Source organism: Rosa rugosa, chromosome 1 (assembly GCF_958449725.1).
Source record: "Rosa rugosa chromosome 1, drRosRugo1.1, whole genome shotgun sequence".
Taxonomy (NCBI): Eukaryota; Viridiplantae; Streptophyta; class Magnoliopsida; order Rosales; family Rosaceae; genus Rosa; species Rosa rugosa.
Genome location: NC_084820.1, coordinates 55,230,996 through 55,248,942, shown reverse-complemented (window position 1 = coordinate 55,248,942; position 17,947 = coordinate 55,230,996). Strand labels below are relative to the sequence as shown.

Below are 17,947 nucleotides of genomic sequence, written 5' to 3'. Positions count from 1 at the left end.
GGATCTTTCATTCGATGGAATACTGAATAAGGTGAAAACTACTGAAAACAACGGCCCAATCGATTAACGCGATAGTATTAATGATCGGGTTCACGAGGTCGATGCGAAACAGATCTAAATCCTTGCCGACAAGGGTCCTAGGCATTTCTGGAATTCATTCAGTTTTTATGCCTCTGGAGTAGGGCTGTCAATGGGTCGTGTCGGGTCAAGGTATTTGTCATGTCGCAAGATACAAACACAAAACCAACCCATTTAATAATCGTGTCAAAAATTTAAACCCAAACCCAACCTATTTATTAAACGGGTTACCCGTTTCCAACCCGCTTAACCCATTTAATAAATAGGTTGTGTCGTGTTTGACAAAATAACTCATTTAAGGGTTAACAATGCGACCCATTTAACTAAAAAAATGCATAAATTGATTAAATTCACTAAAAACTCTACAAGACGAAGAATATAAATAATTATATATAATTCATAAATAATTAAATTCAATAATTATAAAGCAAAATATTTCAAATTGTCTAATCCTATGATCAAATACTCCCAACGTCTAAAATTTCAGGATGAAGTACAGCATAATCGGGTTATACGGGTTCACTTCGTGTTGGCGGGTTGACCCATGGCCGACCCATTTATTAAATGGGTCATGGCGGGTTGACCCATGGCTGACCCGCTTTTTAATCGTGCGGGTTCAACCCGCTTTATTTCATGCGGATTTCGAGTCGTGTCATCTAGTCGTGTCGAAATTGACAGCCCTACTCTGGAGAGTGGTTTGTGGTTGATGATAGGCGAGTGAGGAGAGGACGATGAAAGTTTTTTTACCCTAACAAATAACAGCGCGTGTAATTATCAATATTGCCCCTCCGTTATAATGTCTGTTGGTTGCGTAAGTTGCAGCTTTTGTATTCCAGAGTTCTTCGTTAGTACTAGTAACATTTGCTCGCGCTTTGCTGCTGGAATTACTATTATATGTTACTGGGATAACATTACATAGCAGAATATTTTTGTTGTACACCTTCATTAAAGGATGATTAAAACATGTTACACGAATTTCTCAGTGGAATCAATAACTTCAAATCAAACTTGCTATGTATTGTCTAATAATGCAATAGAAGAAAGACAATAATGAGAACCGTTTGATGGATGTTGGCTTGAAAATTAGCAGTTTGCCTTGTTGTTATAGAAAGACATGAGCAGCTACTCACTACCTCTACACGAAGTAGAATGGTCTGCTTAGATATAACCAAGGCATTTGTTGACTCTGCCAAAGACAGTAGAAACCATGGTCATCAAATGCTGAGCAGTCAACAAACTTGCAAAATAGTGTCAACATTAATAAAAAACACATGCTACTGAATCAATTCAGTGCTAATATTTACAGTTGGATCAGATTTTCAGTGGCTAAAGTTAGATAAAGAAAAAAGAAATAGTAAGGAGAAACAAAGAAAAGAAAAACTTGTCTTTGAAAATGATTGAATGTTAGAAAAGAAATTCATTTGATGTGAGAAAGAAGATCGCAAATTCAACTAAAACATAGATTTAGTTAATTGACTAACCTAGAGAGCAACCTCTTTAAGTAGAGATCCTCAAATAATCTCATACTTGAAGCTGTTCTATTGTGCTTCGCTGAATCAGTAAGCGAAGAGAGAAGAGTGAACCCCATCAGTGTAATGTGGGCTTTCCTTCGTCATTTCCTTTTTCAAAACGCATAATATTCTGATGCAGAATCAATAATCTTATGGGTTGGAGAAACTACAGTAATATCTTGCTTATTTGTCTTTAATACATAACTTTGAATTGGGAGAAGCATTTCCATGCCAAGGCTTAAAACTAAAACAGAGTTCCACGTCTTGGCAACTCATACCTTCTAAGTAACACAGTCCAATGTCCATATACAGATGCTTTGCAAGGTCCTTTTCAATATCATCTCATATTCCCTTTACGTTTTTCCTATATCATGCACAAAAAATCTAGCAAAACTTAGATAGCAATAACAGAACTCACCAAACTTAGTGAACAAACTTAGCTATTGTATACAAATTACCACAAAGCACAAATATAGTTGCAGAAACTGACCACTCTGGCTTGTTTTAGGCTTCCAAATAACCTCAATGCAAGCTTTTTCAGGATTTTCATTCTTCTTTGTCCCTGCTTTGGGTCGATAAACTGCAGCAAGAAATTTGGTACCCCCTATAAAAATCAAAGACCCAATTAGAAAACAAACTCAAATTCAGAGCACAAAGCCCAGAAAGAAAGAGAAAATATTGAACAGAGAGAGGGACAATTTCTGGTGTAAGTCTGCAATGTTATCAAAAGTATAATAACAGATACCAATAGCTGCAGTGATTAATCATTTTATCAATCAAGGAGAGAAACCTTACATAAATTTTATTGATTTCATATCTGGTGGCAAACTGTAACAGAACATATATCTGGAATATTAATTTTCATAGCTGTATCTCCTGATCTTCTGCTTGCTTTTTGTCACCTTTGGTGACCTACTAAAGGGATTTAGATAGGGTTCAGGTGTGCACGTAATTTTTCTTTTCTTAAGACACAGTCTAAGTAAGTGAAGAATTATGAATCAATATAAAGAATTACCTGTTGAAGTCCTTCATTGTTCAAAATAAATTGTGGTCATAGCCAATCACTATGACGTGCAATTGGTTTCCGTACTGGTGGTACAGTAAGATATCCGACTTTAGGATATGGCAGAGGAAGCTGTAGAAAAGGTAATAACAAAAAAATAGTTGAGAAATAAAACACATAACAAAAACTATCAAAATCAGCTAAAAAAAAATTAAAATTCGAAAGGAATTAGGGACAAAAAAAAAAAAAAAGGAAAAAGGAAGAAAATAGAGAAATTAGTATGTCTTTACCTTAGTAGCATCCTCACTAAAAATCAGAACTTAAAACCTGCATATACTGCAGAGAACCCCAAAAGCATTGTCAAAGTCGTAGTCCTCAGTTGATAGTCTGATGAAGAACCTATTATAAAGAGAAAGACAAAGAAAAGTTCAACTTAAAAATGAATTAAAGTTATAACCTGTGGCACTGAATTTCCACTATTTAATACAAACAATGCTTTGTTAACTATATGATATATAACAAATACTGTGGTCTTCATTTGTTCTCTTGATTTCACAGTGCGAAAAAGCTTTGGCTTCTGTAGATATTCAAAAGCTACAACAGATACTTTAATTAACAAAACAAAGAAAGAAAAAAAGCTTTTTGTTTTGATAAATTGGAAAATTTTGGTAATCAATCATTTTGAAGATAACAGTACTTAATTCATTCCAATCAATCTCAAAAACCAAAATATCAGTATCTACATTTCGATACATATTTTCTATACTTAAGGTTCAAATTTCAGAAGGAAAGAGTTTTGGATGTATTTGAGTATGAGTAATAGTACATAGGGCAGTATTACATATTTGAGTATAAATAGACGGAGGCTCACTCTCAAATTGAAACCCTGGAACTTTGACTGCAGCTGCTGTCTTTGCCTTATACCTGCACAAAAGGGTTCATCAAAATTAAAATCCTTTAGGAGTTGACAAAGCACAAAGAAAAAGTGAATGTGGTGCTAGTGTCGCAGATTGAAGGAAACTTAATTATTAACATGTGCTTGGTATCAAAGTGTGGCCAACAAAAAATAAAAAATAAAGTTAAAAGCTGTGAAGAGGTGGCGACATAGAAAGATCAAAGAAAAAGTGGTGACGGTGGCTGAGAACCCAATTGACCTCGTACTCAAATGATGAGGATGAGCTGAGAACCCATGCTCATTAAATCGCACACAAAGCCCATACCGAACAAAATTGACAGAAAAAACTTATCAATTGAATCAGTTATCTATGAATCAATTCAAAACAAAACCAATCACATGAACAAATCAGAGCAATTGAAGCATGAACAAATCGATGGAAAAAAACAATCCACCGATGAACAATCCAAAACAAACCCAGACATGAATTCGCTTGTTCAAAACTGATAATATAGGACCACAAAGAGTGAATTCCTAAAGAAATTGCATTGGGTACATGAGATAATGGGCAGAAACAAAGAAAGCAATTCCAAATCCACATATCAAAAGCAACGAACCGAGCTCTCTCAATCTCGCTTATACGGCTGCAGAAGACGGTGGCACGATTGGGATCAACGATTTGGGTGTAACAGTAGAAGTCGCTGTGAACAGATGATTCTCGAAGAAAGAGATACAGTCGAACTGTCGAAGGTTGAAGTCGGTGCAAGTGGAGGCTTCCCGAACAACGATGGCAGCGCCGTAAGTTGAGGGAAAACAGAGGGCAAAAGCGTCATTTCCCACCCTCAAGATGAACAGTAAAATGAATAGTGCATGAGTTTTTTTTTTTTTTTTTTTTTAGAAAAGGGCGGTGCGGCAGACCTCAAGCCTTGATAGCCTTAATTAAAGAAACTGTCGAATACAAGGGGGGGACATTGAGCCTAAACCCCTGATTACAATAAGTAGAACATCCTGAAATACTATCCTGATTTTCTACTAAATGCTTGTACTCAACAAAGCACCAACTAGCAAATAGCGCTCTACTGGCGACTCTATTTGCTTTAACTGCATTAACGCAGCGGTGACACAACGGAAAGATAACTTGATCTGCAACCCGACTGCAGCAAAGCATAACTACCATAGTGCATGAGCTTTAGTATATGGTAAATGTTACTCTAGAATTTAGGAACTTTAATGTCAGGTTCTAATTGGCTAAACAATAGTTCCTCTCTCTCTCTCTCTCTGGGCCACTAACCAGAAATGCACCAGACATTTATATTTCGAACAAATTATCTAGCACAGTATGTGGCTATGTGCCCTATTAAGTATCCAAATCATGGAGGAGTGAAACTTGTGTAGCACGTGCAGCCACGCGAACGGTTTGGAAGCTGTTAACTTCCTTCAATTCAAACAACCATTCAACCTCTGAAGTAAGTACTCAAAGAAAGTTGGGTACCCCCTTCCCGATTCTGACATTTAGTTTGCACCCATACAAATAACTACGCCAGTACGATTCCATATGCACAATTGGATGAGTACTGTAATTGGATTTGATGTGGGGCGAGTGTATGCATGATCTGATCGACAGCAAGTTTGGCATGAAGATGGGTGTGCTTGGTCCTTGGCTTCTGTGCGGGTTGCTCTTGCTCCTTTCCATAGTTGAAGGCCATGTTCATTACTATGACTTTGTAGTAAGTATACCCATATCTTCTCCAGTTTTCATTGTTGACGTGGCCGGCCCTGAGATCGATTCGGGTGCTCCTGGCAAATTATGAAATCTCGTTGTTCCATGCACATGCCTCAAGTGGTTTATTTTCAGTCAGTAGTCAAAATTCTGCGGTAAGAACTCAACACTAAAATCAGGGGAAAATGTTGATGTAAGATGAAACTGAAAATTATTGAAAAACTTGAGAAGATGCATACTTAGGGAGATACTCCGAATCTCCGATGCATTAGGAAACTTCAATGTTTGTTTGGCTTACACGTAATACATCACATAGTAAAATAAGTAAATACTTAAATTCGTGTTTGCCGGTGGAAAATATGGCTAAAAACATTTCTTTAGGGCATCTGCAACTCTTTAGTCAGAAGTCATAGTCACAAGTCATTTCATGAATTTGATATCCTTAGTGTCATTAGTATTCATTTAGATATTGCATCTCCAACCCCCTTTAGTCAAAAGTCATAACATTTTTAGAATTTTAATCATTTTAGACAATTATTTAACTATAATATGAATTTATATATCATACATAATTATTTTATATAATATATCGTCATTAATTAAGTGGACGATAAGGTTAGCATAATATTAATAGATGATGGGGCCCACCTCCTCTCCCACAGAAGCCATTTTGGCTTTCATGCTACAAAGCTTTATCAAAATGACTAAGCTTTTGACTCAGGGGTCATTTTGACTACATTTTCTATTGGGTTGGAGATGCTGGATTTGGATTGAGTAAGTCATTTTAGCTTTTGACACTAGGATTGGAGTTGCCCTTACATACACACACATACATATATTAAAACGAGAAAAGGGACTGTATCATTTTTATTTATATAATTGTGGATGTATTATAAATTCGTGAATTTTGGTATTATAGACTTCACCAACCATAAGATGTCTATCATACCCTTTAAACTAAAAAGTGAAACTAATAAGGTCCATAAGAATGTCATCCCAAAAGGTATTATTGTAAAACATAAATAAAAAAATAAAAAAATATGAAAAGAACAAAATGAAGACGTGTAAATGAGATCTTTTTATTTTTTTAATATTTTTTTTTTGTGAAACTCACCTAATTGCAATTGTTTTTAAATTTTGATGTAGCTCAAGGAGGCCAACTTTACAAGGTTATGTAATACTAAGAGCATGCTAGTAGTCAACGATAGTTTTCCTGGACCGACCATTCGCGTGCAGAAAGGAGACACCGTCTATGTCAATGTCCAAAACCAAGGAGACTATGGCCTTACTATTCACTGGTAATGAAGTGGTGACTAGTCGAATCACATGTTGTAACTATAGTCTACGATACATTTGAAGTACCAAATTTTAAGGCTATTATTTTCTAGGTAGGCATGGAGTACATCAACCAAGAAATCCGTGGTCAGATGGTCCAGAATATGTCACACAATGTCCTATTGAGCCTAAAACAAATTTCACTTATGAGGTTATATTTTCTGATGAGGAAGGAACACTATGGTGGCATGCCCATAGTGATTGGACTAGAGCTAGTGTCCATGGTGCCATTGTTGTTATGCCCTTAGAAGAGACAGGTTTTCCATTTGCTGAGCCCGATGGAGAAGAAATAATCATATTTGGTATGCATGATCAACTTCACTCTAGCCACAAATTTCTATTTTTGATTGATAAAAATTTTCAGTATGCTGGTAACAAAGAAGTGACAGTAAACTGACAAAACCATAGCCATAAGGAGTGACATTAAACTGAGAATAAGATGGATTTTAGTTTACACGGTAGTCCAAAGTGGTTGTATTATTAATTGTTTTTGCTCCATCTGTTATATTTGCAGGATCTTGGTATTTAACTGAACGTCTGAACGAGGTGGTTACTGAGGATGTCGAAGAAGGTCTTGACACTCCTCGGTCTGATTGCTACACCATTAATGGACAACCTGGAGATTTTGGCTGGTGCTCAAATGGTATTAAGTTTCTGTTGAAGAGATCTCAAATTCAAAAAGAGTGTTTCTTTATGAGATAAAGTAAGAGATAGCCGCATGAAATGATCGGTTGGAACGTACAAAACGTTCCCATAGACCACATATCCACATGTACTTGGTTCTTTGCCAAAACAAAACTTTGCAGCATCAAAATCAAGTTCCTTTTCTCCAAGTTTAGTTCAGTTTACTTGAGCAAAAGCTTGTAAAACAGTGCCTCATGTGTGTCTGATATAATGTGGTTGTTGTTTTGCAGAAAGTACACATCGCTGGCAAGTAGAGTATAACAAGACGTATCTTCTTCGTATTGTCAATGCTGTGATGAATGCAGAACTCTACTTTGCCATTGCTGAACATACACTCACTGTTGTTGGTATGGATGGATCATATGTTAAACCCATCGTGACCGATTATATTATGATTTCTGCCGGACAAACCATGGATATTTTGGTCACCGCCAACCAGCCTCTTGGCCGATACTACATGGCTGGAAGACAATTTGACACCGCTAAGTCATCCATTGAAGGCTATGACAAGTCAAATGTCACAGCAATTCTGGAGTATAAAGGCAATTACTCTCACTCGGTATACCCAATCTTTCCATCCACCCTTCCTGCGTTTGAGGATTTAGAATCTGCGGTAAAGTTCACAAGTCGTCTTAAGAGCTTAGCAAGCATAGACCACCCTACAAATGTGCCACAGAATATAACTACCAAAATGTATATGACGGTTGCGATGAATAATGGCACCCTTATTAATGGTGGTGAAGAGATCAAATTTGGCCTTCTATCAAGTTTAAACAATCTAAGTTGGGTTAATCCATCAACAGATGTGCTACTTGCCTACTACAGGTATTTACTTGATCTCCAAACTTTCTGTTTTGTAACATATACTTCTATGGATTAAGAAGAAATGGGGAATCAGGATTTATCTAGGAGGAGAAAAACTGAAATAGACTGGGATGAGAAAGATTGAGACTGCCGATAACAATTATAATTCTGGTATATAATTAAACTAAAGTTCATTCTAGAATGTCCCTAACAATAAAATTCCAATATTAGCACCAATGAAAGCCATAGGTTAAATAAACGGACCTGATGAATCACTGCCAAGAGAAAATAATACAATGATTAAGACTAGAAATATTCACCGGCCCATTCGGGTGATTCGGCATCAGATTTTCTAATTTGAGGAACTTCAGGAATATCATAAAATGCATAATCTGATTTGAGGAACTGCTTTGTAGTTTAATCACATCATATGCAACCTACATTTATGTGCAGGAACATGAGTGGATTTTATACTTCAGATTTTCCTGATTTTCCACCAGCAATGTTTGACTTCATATCTGATTATCTGGCTCCTGATAGAACTATTGTAACTGTCAAAGCAACTAGAGTCAAAGTGTTAGAGTACAATGAAGAGGTGGAAATTGTGTTTCAGGGTACTAATTTGCTTGATGCATCTGAGGATCATCCAATGCACTTGCATGGTTATAGCTTTTATGTAGTTGGATCAGGTTTTGGAGATTTTGACAACGAGACAGACCCTGAAGGGTATAATTTGATTGATCCACCAAAGTTAACTACTGTTTCAGTCCCAAAGAAAGGGTGGGTTGCTATCAGATTCAAAGCCAGTAATCCAGGTATGTTTGCTTTCGTAAATTATTGGATTTGCATAAGATTATGAGGTTATAGCTTATCATGTGTGCCTTATAATGGCTGATAATATTGAATTATCTGTTCGGTTTGTGGTAGGGGTCTGGTTATGGCACTGTCATTTGGATCGACATTTCAGTTGGGGTATGAACACTGTGATGATAGTGAAAAATGGGGGCACGCCAGAGACGAGCATACGCAGACCACCTCCATACTTGCCTCCATGTAATGGTTCACCTGCCACCGTGTTCGAGCAGTTTCACCACAAATTCAGCAAGACAAGTAAATAGATTTTGAATATGATATATAAGCATATAATCTATATATAGCTATGTTTGTGTGTGTGTGTGATCTCTATTATTGTTATCCAAATCATAAGAGACTATAGTTTTTCATTTCAAATAAAACCATCACGTTGAGTTTGGATATCTGGACTCAAATTTGATTGGAATCAAAGGATACAATCTTGATTATCCCATAAAATAGAGCTTAATTACTTCAAATGAAGATCAGGATTCAGGAGTTCCTCCGGCAGGAAGAACTAGCTACTATCCTAACTTGGCCGTGATCCAGACTCCCAGAGTCTCTTCTAAAAGTATTGGTATGAGGGAGCCATGATCTTTTGCTTATCCGCTGATGGCTTCTTATCGGATCCTACCGGCTTCATATTTCTTCCTGCACAAGGACAAAGCGCCACCTGCTTTCGAGATGGCATGGCATTGATTCTTTTGCCAATTGTGGTATACAAATTTCATAAGAAAATCTCTACCTTCTTTTTCCCTTTTTGCTATGAAAAGGGAGCAACTTATTATATATATTAACACTATCAAAAGGAGTTGAGATTAACCAAATGCAGTCGACTTAAGTTGAAACTTCAAGTTGACTGCATTTGGTACAAACCATAAAGTTTACTACATTTATCGTCGGACTACAACAAAGAAACTTACAAACAACAAACATACAATACGATGAACTAATCCTCGACCAAAAATGGATCACTCTGTTGACCATGTAATTAACTCAACTTTGGTGCTTACAGCACAATAGTCAAATTGAGGAGACAAGTTATAGTACTGTGATGTTTATCATACACTCAATTTACATCTATTTGAACAAAAATTACAATTTATATGAATTAAAATTACAACATTGAGAACAGAGTTACCATATTCATTTATACTATTTACATATAATTAAACAAAAATTACAACATTGACAACGAATTTGTTCAAAAACTTGTAACAAGGTCGTATGTGATGTAATTACCATTAATAGAATTAAGATTACTCAAAATAGAACTCAAGGTTACCACTCTGACAACAAATTTGTTGTCACATTTATAAATGTGTGTATCACATACAGATATGTATTATAGAATTTTCCCAAATTGAGACTCATTTAAGCTATTGAGAATAACATGCACCAATTTTCTTTTTTCTTATTCATTGTTTCTTGTTAGTCATTTTAGGTACGTCTGACAACAAATTTGTTGTCACGTGTGTATCACATACAGATATGTATTATAGAATTTTCCCAAATTGAGACTCATTTAAGCTATTGAGAATAACATGCACCAATTTTCTTTTTTCTTATTCATTGTTTCTTGTTAGTCATTTTAGGTACGTATGAGCTTACCGCAGCTACTTTGATAAAGAGAAGACTATACGGACGCCATTGACTAGTATCTCTTATCCACAGTTGACACTTACCTATAGAACTAAAACAAAGGAGAAAACTGATACAATGCAGATCGTAAAACAGAACATATCCGAATGGCAACTTTCAAGTTTCCTATTTACATCCTGGCTTTATGTGCAGGCTTTCTTATTCCAAGCAGCTGTCATGATGGTTATACTGGGATTCAGAAAAAACATGCAGCCTTGTTCATCTTTGGTGATTCAGTATTTGATGTTGGAAACAATAACTACATAAATACAACCACTACTTTTCAGTCAAATTTCTGGCCCTATGGGGAATCTTATTTCAGATACCCAACTGGCAGATTTTCTGATGGGCGTCTAATCCCCGATTTTATAGGTAAATTTAACTTTCCGCTATTTTTATATTCTTCAACACTAGCAATGTTTTTGAAAAAAAAAAAAAGATTGTGAATTCGAACTGATGCTGCAGCTGAGTATGCAAATTTACCTTTTATACAACCATACTTACAACCCGGGTTCGATGACTATACTTATGGGGTGAACTTTGCTTCTGGTGGGGGTGGTGCTCTAGCTGAAACATATCAAGCATTTGTATGTGATCTTGCTTTAAATTTGCCTTATCAAAACTTGATTTGAAGCATCTAAATTTGTACTTGGTTGGGAATCAAGTTGAATATTTTTATACCTTCTTCCTCTACTTTAAATGATAAGCATGATGGCATGATGAATTTCTTGTTTTTAGGCCATAGGCTTAAACACTCAATTGAGTTATTTCAAGAATGTGGAGAAGCAATTGAGGCACAAACTAGGTGATGGAGAAGCCTACATATTTCTTTCTAAAGCTGTTTACCTAATTAGCATTGGAGCCAATGATTATTACACCCCACTTATGAAAAATTACAGCTCGACTCAAGATGAAGAATATGTTGGCATGGTGATTGGCAACCTCACAGTTGTGATCAGAGTAACATATACTACCCTAGCTTCTTAACTATACCTATAAATAGTCTATGAAACATGAAATGTTCTATGATGATTAACAATAAAAGAAAGAAAAAATTAGATGAATTAATTAATTCACATGATTTTGATGCGGCAGGAAATATATAAGGTAGGTGGAAGGAAATTCGGGTTTGCAAACGTGTTACCTCTGGGTTGTTTACCAAGCTTTAGAATAAAGAATCCAGAAAACATTGGAGCCTGTATGAAAGAAGCTATGTCACTGGTGAAATCTCACAATAAAGAACTTGCTAAAGTGCTCCTAAAGTTGAAGAGCCAGCTCCAAGGATTCAAATATTCCAATGCCGATTTCTACACATACCTAAGTGAAAGAATGAATAACCCATCAAAACACGGTATCCATAGTCAATCAACTCCTACTCTTTCTAGTTCTGGTTTCTGTCATTTGTTTGTAATCTTTGTTTTTGTTATACAGGTTTCAGGGAAGGAAAAGCGGCATGTTGTGGCTCGGGTCCATACAGAGGACATCAGAACTGTGGAGGGAAGGGAGGTGTGAAAGAGTATGAATTATGTGACAATGTTACCGAATATGTTTTTTTTGACAATCATCCAACTGAAAGGGTTTACCATCAAATTTCCAAGATATGGTGGAACCAAACTCCAAATGTCACAGGGATTTACAATCTGAGATCTCTATTTGAAGTTTAGACTCTCACTTGCTGCTTTGCAGTCACTGGGAAGTATTCAGTTATTATATATGGTTGTGTACGTAATATTTATTGCATCTTGGGGTACTATGTTGATTTGTTAAGGTCAGGTTGCTGATGGAGTTGGTTTTGGTTGTACTTGCTTCCATCAGGTGCTTTTACAAAGACATATCTACTGCTCCCAATTGGATTACTTGCATGTTCGGCCATGCAGTCTTACTCTTTTCTTGCTTTTGCCTAATTTTCCTTTTTTGATTTGTACAAGAGATGGGGTATTACTTTGTTGGTCCTCCTATTCTCTTTTTCCTTTTTGTTGGATATTGTATTTTTCTTGTTATTTAATAAATTAAATAAGGGAACGGGCGGTGGGGTTCCAAAGTGTGGCAGACTCTTCACCTTCAGGTTTGAGGGTGAGACTTGATCCCTACATTGTTCGCTTCCTATGAGCTAGTATCGTCTAATCCCTTATTTATTTAAAAAAAAATGTGGATATATTTACTTTCATTAGAAATTGAGTGTTTTCTTTCTCTTTTTGAGTAATTGTTTAATATGACATCTTTTTAAGCATACACAACTTGGAAGGCCTAATGGTGACTGAAATTAAAAGGCCCTATAAAATACATTTGAGATGGAGAAAAGTAGCATTATGCAGGAATGGGAATTTTTATCTTCCAAATCTTTATGCACTAATAGGGCCGACCCTGAGGTGATGTCAGTAGTACAGCCGCGCTAGACCTCCGTTTTCGAGAGGCCACCGATCTATATAGCAAGTGCATATACATCAAATCGATAAATGTGCTTTGGTTCGCTTGGTAAGGCGCTGTGACCTTTTATTTCTCATCTTTTATTTTATTAAGAAAATTTTCTTCTATTTTACTCTTTTGTGAAAGAAAAAAAAATTATTACATTTTTCTTTTATAATACCATTTTTTCTCAAGTACTTTCATAGAAAGCTATAATTAACAAGGTCACATTTTGAAAAATTTCACACCATGTCTAGTAAAGCTTAGGACCAACCGTACTACTTATTAGTGAATTATATGCAAGTCATTTTAATTCTATGACCGAAACTTCTACTATATACGCATAATCCAACGGTGTGTGAGCCCCTACAATCAACGTACAGTACAAAGCCCATGCAATGCTCAGACATTGTTGGATCATGTGTTTATGTCATACACACATGTAGGGTAAAAGTTCTCTAATTTGACTACTTGCCAACATAACCTTGATTCCCCAAATGTGTTATGCCCTGCACCTAGAGTTACTGGTTTATTGGTCATTTGAACGGTAAATGACGAAATCTTTATTTTTTACTTTTATTTCGAACATTTAGGGGGAGCTCCAGAGTTGACTTTTTTTTCGCTTTATTTTTCGAGAAAATTTTCTTCATGAAAGTTATAGAACACGTTAAACCTAGTTCGTGGACATGTGGCATGCTAAAATCAGAGTTCATATGAATAAAATATAGTCTACAGAAGTTTAAGTATTTCGTCAGAATTTTTGGAGGCAAAATGGGCTTTTCCCGTCATTCTAGGATACTCTAGCAGTTGGGGATACCTTTTTTTTTTTGGGGGCCGTTCACCTAGAAAGAGGCATGACTGGTTCCGACCTTGTGTGTGTCAGTGTGTGTGTAAAGATCATTTGAGGTTCTGTTGCTTGCTATTTTAGATGGGATGTAATTGAAAAGGAGCAGTTTTCTCTTAATTAATAAAAACTTGGCAGCTTGTTTAAAAAAAAACTGTAAGATGAGAAATAAAAAGTCATCATAATGATTCGTTTTAGGCGATCGAGCTTTTTTATTATGATGGAACGAATGCGTACTTTTCATTTCATTGATTTGTTTGCAAGGGGATGCATGTAGTTCAATTCCTTTTAACTTACTAGTCCACGCGTGCTCTGTTGACCGAACTACAAGTCCTTCAGATCTCCTTGACAATGCTATGCGACTTTTGATACATACATATTACTTTAGGCAGCAATGTAAAATCTCATATTCAGCTGTAAACCCAGAAAATTTACAATGATATCTCTGTATCTCTCAAAATTCTCTCTGTATATCTCTATGATAATATATAATGCGATACCATGTCTGTTAGTAACTGTGTGGGTCTTGGCCCAACCACCAGATAATTTATATTATTGCCTTATACGGTATAATTGTAATCTAACTGTAGGGTCGACTACTATCCTTGCATTCACCCTCTACCATGCACTCCCACGAGTTCATCTACTCCGATCATTGTAGATCGGCCATGACCTATATTTTAATGACATGTTTAAGTTGTATGCTAAAGCACACGCTATTCCGATGCACATAATAATTTTCAACTTTATAGAGTCATAATTTAGGGCCTCAATGAGACCTAAAACTTGTGGCCTCAAATCCTATGTGTCATGTCATGTAAGTAAATATAAATTTTATTTTCAATTTCACATAATAAATCTTGCCACATCATATTATTGCAATACCAACTTTACCCTTTTAAATTTCTTTTTAGATGTGGGAATGAATCAATTACATTAAAGAATTAATTTAGGTGACGAAAAAAAGATAAGCTATTAATTATGTATTAATTTAAGAGATATTATAAAAGTAAATTGAAAATTGGAATTAGTCTACTCATTTCATTTCATAGTCCCTTTATATAGAGAGAGAATTACAACGGAACGATCAATTACAATGATGACATTAAATGGTGATTGATTGGTAATCCTAGCCTTGCTGATTGATGGTAATTGCTAATTCCTTGATTTCCTCTCCGTCAATCACTTTGACGAAGACACATAATGTGCTTTTCCTTTAACAGATATGTCTTTCTTTGACAAATATTTTTCTTCATTTAACTAAATTCTTTCCTATAATTTTTCTTTCCAAATAGCATCAATATAGTCAAGATGGAGTGGCAATTTATCCAAGCAATGCTACTTAAGTTGGATTTCGATTCTTCTTGGGTGCAGATGATTATGAGTTGTATTACACAGGTTACCTATTCTATTCTTTTTCAAGGTGAACCAACATCAAAAATTGTCCCAACAAGAGGTATTAGGCAAGGTGATCCTTTGTCACCTTACCTATTTATTCTTTGTGCAGAAGGGCTGTCTGCTTTGATCTCAAATGCCATTCAACAAAATGTCATTGCTGGTCTTAAAATGTGCCCCCAAGCTCCAACTCTTCATCATCTTTTCTTTGCAGATGATAGCTTTCTTTTTAGGACTACTACAGAAGATGAATGTTACAGTTTTAAGGGCATTCTTGACACCTATGAAAAAGCCTCGGGTCAGAAAGTGAACTATCAGAAGAGTAGTGTGGTGTTTAGCAAGAATGTTGATATGGCTGAGCAAAACAGATTAGCCTCCATCTTGGCTGTTGAAAGAGTTGATGAGCATGACAGGTATTTGGGATTACCATTGAGAGTTGGTAGATCAAAAATGGCTATTTTGAGTATATTAAAGAGAAAATCATCAATTGGAAAGCAAAAATACTCTCTTGTGCAGGGAAAGAGATATTGATAAAAGCAGTGGCACAGACAATGCCGTTGTATGCAATGAATTGTTATCTATTGCCAAAAGGTCTTTGTGATGATATTCATAAGCTATGTGCTTCTTTTTTCTGGGGGGACACTGATAACAAAAAAAAGATACATTGGAGAAGCTGGGAAAGGTTGTGTTTAACCAAACAGGAAGGAGGTATGGGATTCAAAAATCTGTATGCATACAATCTAGCCATGCTTGCAAAACAGGGCTGGAGAATTGTTACAAATCCTCACGCACTAATTGCACGGTTATACAAGGCCAGGTATTTTCCTTCTAGTTCTTTTTGGGAAGCAAATTTGGGAGACTCACCATCCTTTTCATGGAGGAGTATTCTAAGTGGCAGACCTATATTGAAGGCGGGAGTACAATGGAAAATAGGGAATGGGCAGTCAGTAAATATTTGGCATGACTGTTGGATTCCTGCACACTCTCAAGTACACATTCAACAACCAGCCAATACTGAGTTTCAAAAGGTGGCAGACCTTATCAATGCCGACACCAGAGAATGGATTTCGGCATCTGTATGTGCTCTATTTCCACCTGATATAGCAGAAAAGATTTTATGCATTCCTCTTGGCAGACGTTCTTGTCTTGATCGTCTCATTTGGAGCCCAGAAAAGAAAGGGTTCTATTCAGTGAAATCAGCTTATTGGATTGCTCGTGAACAAGTATTACAAAATGCCCTCACCTCCACTTCAAATGGAGACCCTTTCAAGGATCTCTGGAAACAACTTTGGCGAGCCAAAGTTCCTATATTGCTTCACAAGCAATGTTGTAGATTTCTTATACTATTTTATATATGTGGCATAGGTTATATTGATGAAATATTTTTAAATTCTCAGATATGACTTCGAGATCACTTGTTTCTTGTGATTCGTTTGTGATTTTTTCGAAATTGATATGAAGCAATTTTTGGCATGGTCGCATCTTATCAAACTTTCGTCATGTTTGCATCTTATCAAACTTTCGGATATGTATTTATAGTGTAAAAAAAAAAAAACCAACAGCTATAAAAAAAAATTCAAAAAAAAATTCAAAACCAACGGCTATATGTAAAAAAAATAATAATAATAATAATAACCCTACGGCTAGATAACCCTACGGCAATCAGTCACCAGAATCCGGTGAAGTCTCCGATGACTCTCTCTCTAAGTGACAAAGAGGGAGAGGATAAAATTGTCCTAAAAATAAATAAACAATAAACATTTTATTGCCCCCCAATAAACATTTTATTGTCTCCCAATAATCTTATTATTGCCTCCCAATAAACATTTTATTGCCCCTCAATAAAATGCCAACAAGACGATTACAACAGTTAAACATTAGTACAGTCAGTCACCAATCTATAAAATCTACCAAACAAATACTATTCTAGTACAAAAAACAAACTTCCCCTCGAATTTATTTGGTTGCAAATCTATATATATGGTATGAGACGCCGACCTAGTGGGTCTTAGCCATGTGGTACCCAAGGCATTGAACAAAAAAAGAAGGTGCATATATAAAAAGATCCAAAAACAGATGTAAAAAGGTAGAAGAAAACTTTTGAGTCTAATTGTGCTTTCTGTACCACTTACAGTACCTTTTGGTTTTAATTGAATAACTTGATCGATGATCTCCAAGTTTTTGTCTCAAAGTTATTGCCAAATAAACAAAGTAGGGACTATTAGAGGCATATCTCCATTTTCTTAACTCATGTAGCATCACGACCACGCCTTCATTTGAACTTCGTCAACGGTGACCGTGATTGGCACATCTGACTTGCTAGGAAGCTTGCTGCCATATGGTGAGGTTCAAAAGCTGTGTTTAAGTTTTTTTACGGTGGAGGAACAGTTGAAACGGTGGTGGGATGATTTGGTGCAATCCATTTTCTAGCGACGACCCGAATCAAGAGCTTCGGTGAGAGTCGTTGCGGGTATCGTGGTGGAGAGAGAGAGGCCGAAAAGCTCGTATCCATCTCAAGAACCAAATCCGCCTCAAGACTAGTGATTCCATGCCCAAATCGTCGGATTCTTTGACCTAGTCTTCGGAACCGGAATCGGACCACACATCTCTCTCTTCGGAATCGAAACCAGAAGTCTCCGATGAGAGGTGTTGTGCTGGATGTCGAAGTCCTTGTCCAAGTGGCTCCATTTTCGATCTTTGGCTATCGGAGATTCGGAGGCTAAACCAACTGGAACTGGAATATGATTTTGGAGGGGAGAGAGAGAGAGAGAGAGAAAGA

The 17,947-nt window shown here is 36.3% G+C and overlaps 2 protein-coding genes and 1 long non-coding RNA gene across 12 annotated transcripts; 2 read left to right on the top strand and 1 right to left on the bottom strand.

The window, feature by feature from the left end:
* Positions 1 to 994: 994 nt before the first annotated feature.
* Positions 995 to 4,262, bottom strand: LOC133741850 (uncharacterized). Of its 9 annotated transcripts, none has more exons than XR_009862193.1 (8): positions 4,105 to 4,262; positions 3,464 to 3,516; positions 2,883 to 2,991; positions 2,605 to 2,724; positions 2,385 to 2,501; positions 1,868 to 2,193; positions 1,560 to 1,719; positions 995 to 1,264 (listed from the first exon to the last, which is right to left on the bottom strand). It is a non-coding gene; the product is annotated as an uncharacterized LOC133741850 (long non-coding RNA). The 9 variants fall into 9 exon arrangements; XR_009862198.1 differs by having other exon boundaries at positions 1,560 to 1,697; XR_009862199.1 differs by having other exon boundaries at positions 1,560 to 1,973; positions 2,048 to 2,193.
* Positions 4,263 to 4,872: 610 nt separating this feature from the next.
* Positions 4,873 to 9,284, top strand: LOC133725537 (laccase-14-like). 2 transcript variants are annotated; one of them, XM_062152824.1, is made up of 7 exons: positions 4,873 to 5,214; positions 6,354 to 6,505; positions 6,596 to 6,844; positions 7,057 to 7,185; positions 7,457 to 8,051; positions 8,484 to 8,845; positions 8,958 to 9,284. In XM_062152824.1, exons 2-7 carry the CDS (start codon positions 6,460 to 6,462, stop codon positions 9,146 to 9,148), a joined length of 1,572 nt encoding a protein of 523 aa, XP_062008808.1. In that variant the 5' UTR covers positions 4,873 to 5,214; positions 6,354 to 6,459; the 3' UTR covers positions 9,149 to 9,284. The 2 variants fall into 2 exon arrangements, with proteins under 2 accessions (XP_062008808.1, XP_062008807.1); XM_062152823.1 differs by having other exon boundaries at positions 4,877 to 5,214; positions 6,600 to 6,844.
* A 1,099-nt stretch (positions 9,285 to 10,383) lies between these two features.
* Positions 10,384 to 12,565, top strand: LOC133725538 (GDSL esterase/lipase 1-like). The gene is made up of 5 exons (XM_062152826.1): positions 10,384 to 10,895; positions 10,989 to 11,110; positions 11,262 to 11,483; positions 11,619 to 11,874; positions 11,955 to 12,565. The coding sequence occupies exons 1-5, from the start codon at positions 10,631 to 10,633 to the stop codon at positions 12,185 to 12,187; spliced, it is 1,098 nt and encodes a 365-aa protein (XP_062008810.1). The 5' UTR covers positions 10,384 to 10,630; the 3' UTR covers positions 12,188 to 12,565.
* The last annotated feature ends 5,382 nt before the right edge of the window (positions 12,566 to 17,947 follow it).

Bases quoted from the DNA above. Each gene is read 5' to 3' on its own strand.
- LOC133725537 (XM_062152823.1), top strand. From the start codon at position 5,077: ATGTGGGGCGAGTGTATGCATGATCTGATCGACAGCAAGTTTGGCATG. The intron at 6,845-7,056 runs GTATGCATGATC...TTATATTTGCAG, and splicing joins AGAAGAAATAATCATATTTG to GATCTTGGTATTTAACTGAA. The intron at 8,052-8,483 runs GTATTTACTTGA...ATTTATGTGCAG, and splicing joins GTGCTACTTGCCTACTACAG to GAACATGAGTGGATTTTATA.
- LOC133725538 (XM_062152826.1), top strand. From the start codon at position 10,631: ATGGCAACTTTCAAGTTTCCTATTTACATCCTGGCTTTATGTGCAGGC. The intron at 10,896-10,988 runs GTAAATTTAACT...CTGATGCTGCAG, and splicing joins TCTAATCCCCGATTTTATAG to CTGAGTATGCAAATTTACCT. The intron at 11,111-11,261 runs GTATGTGATCTT...TCTTGTTTTTAG, and splicing joins CTGAAACATATCAAGCATTT to GCCATAGGCTTAAACACTCA.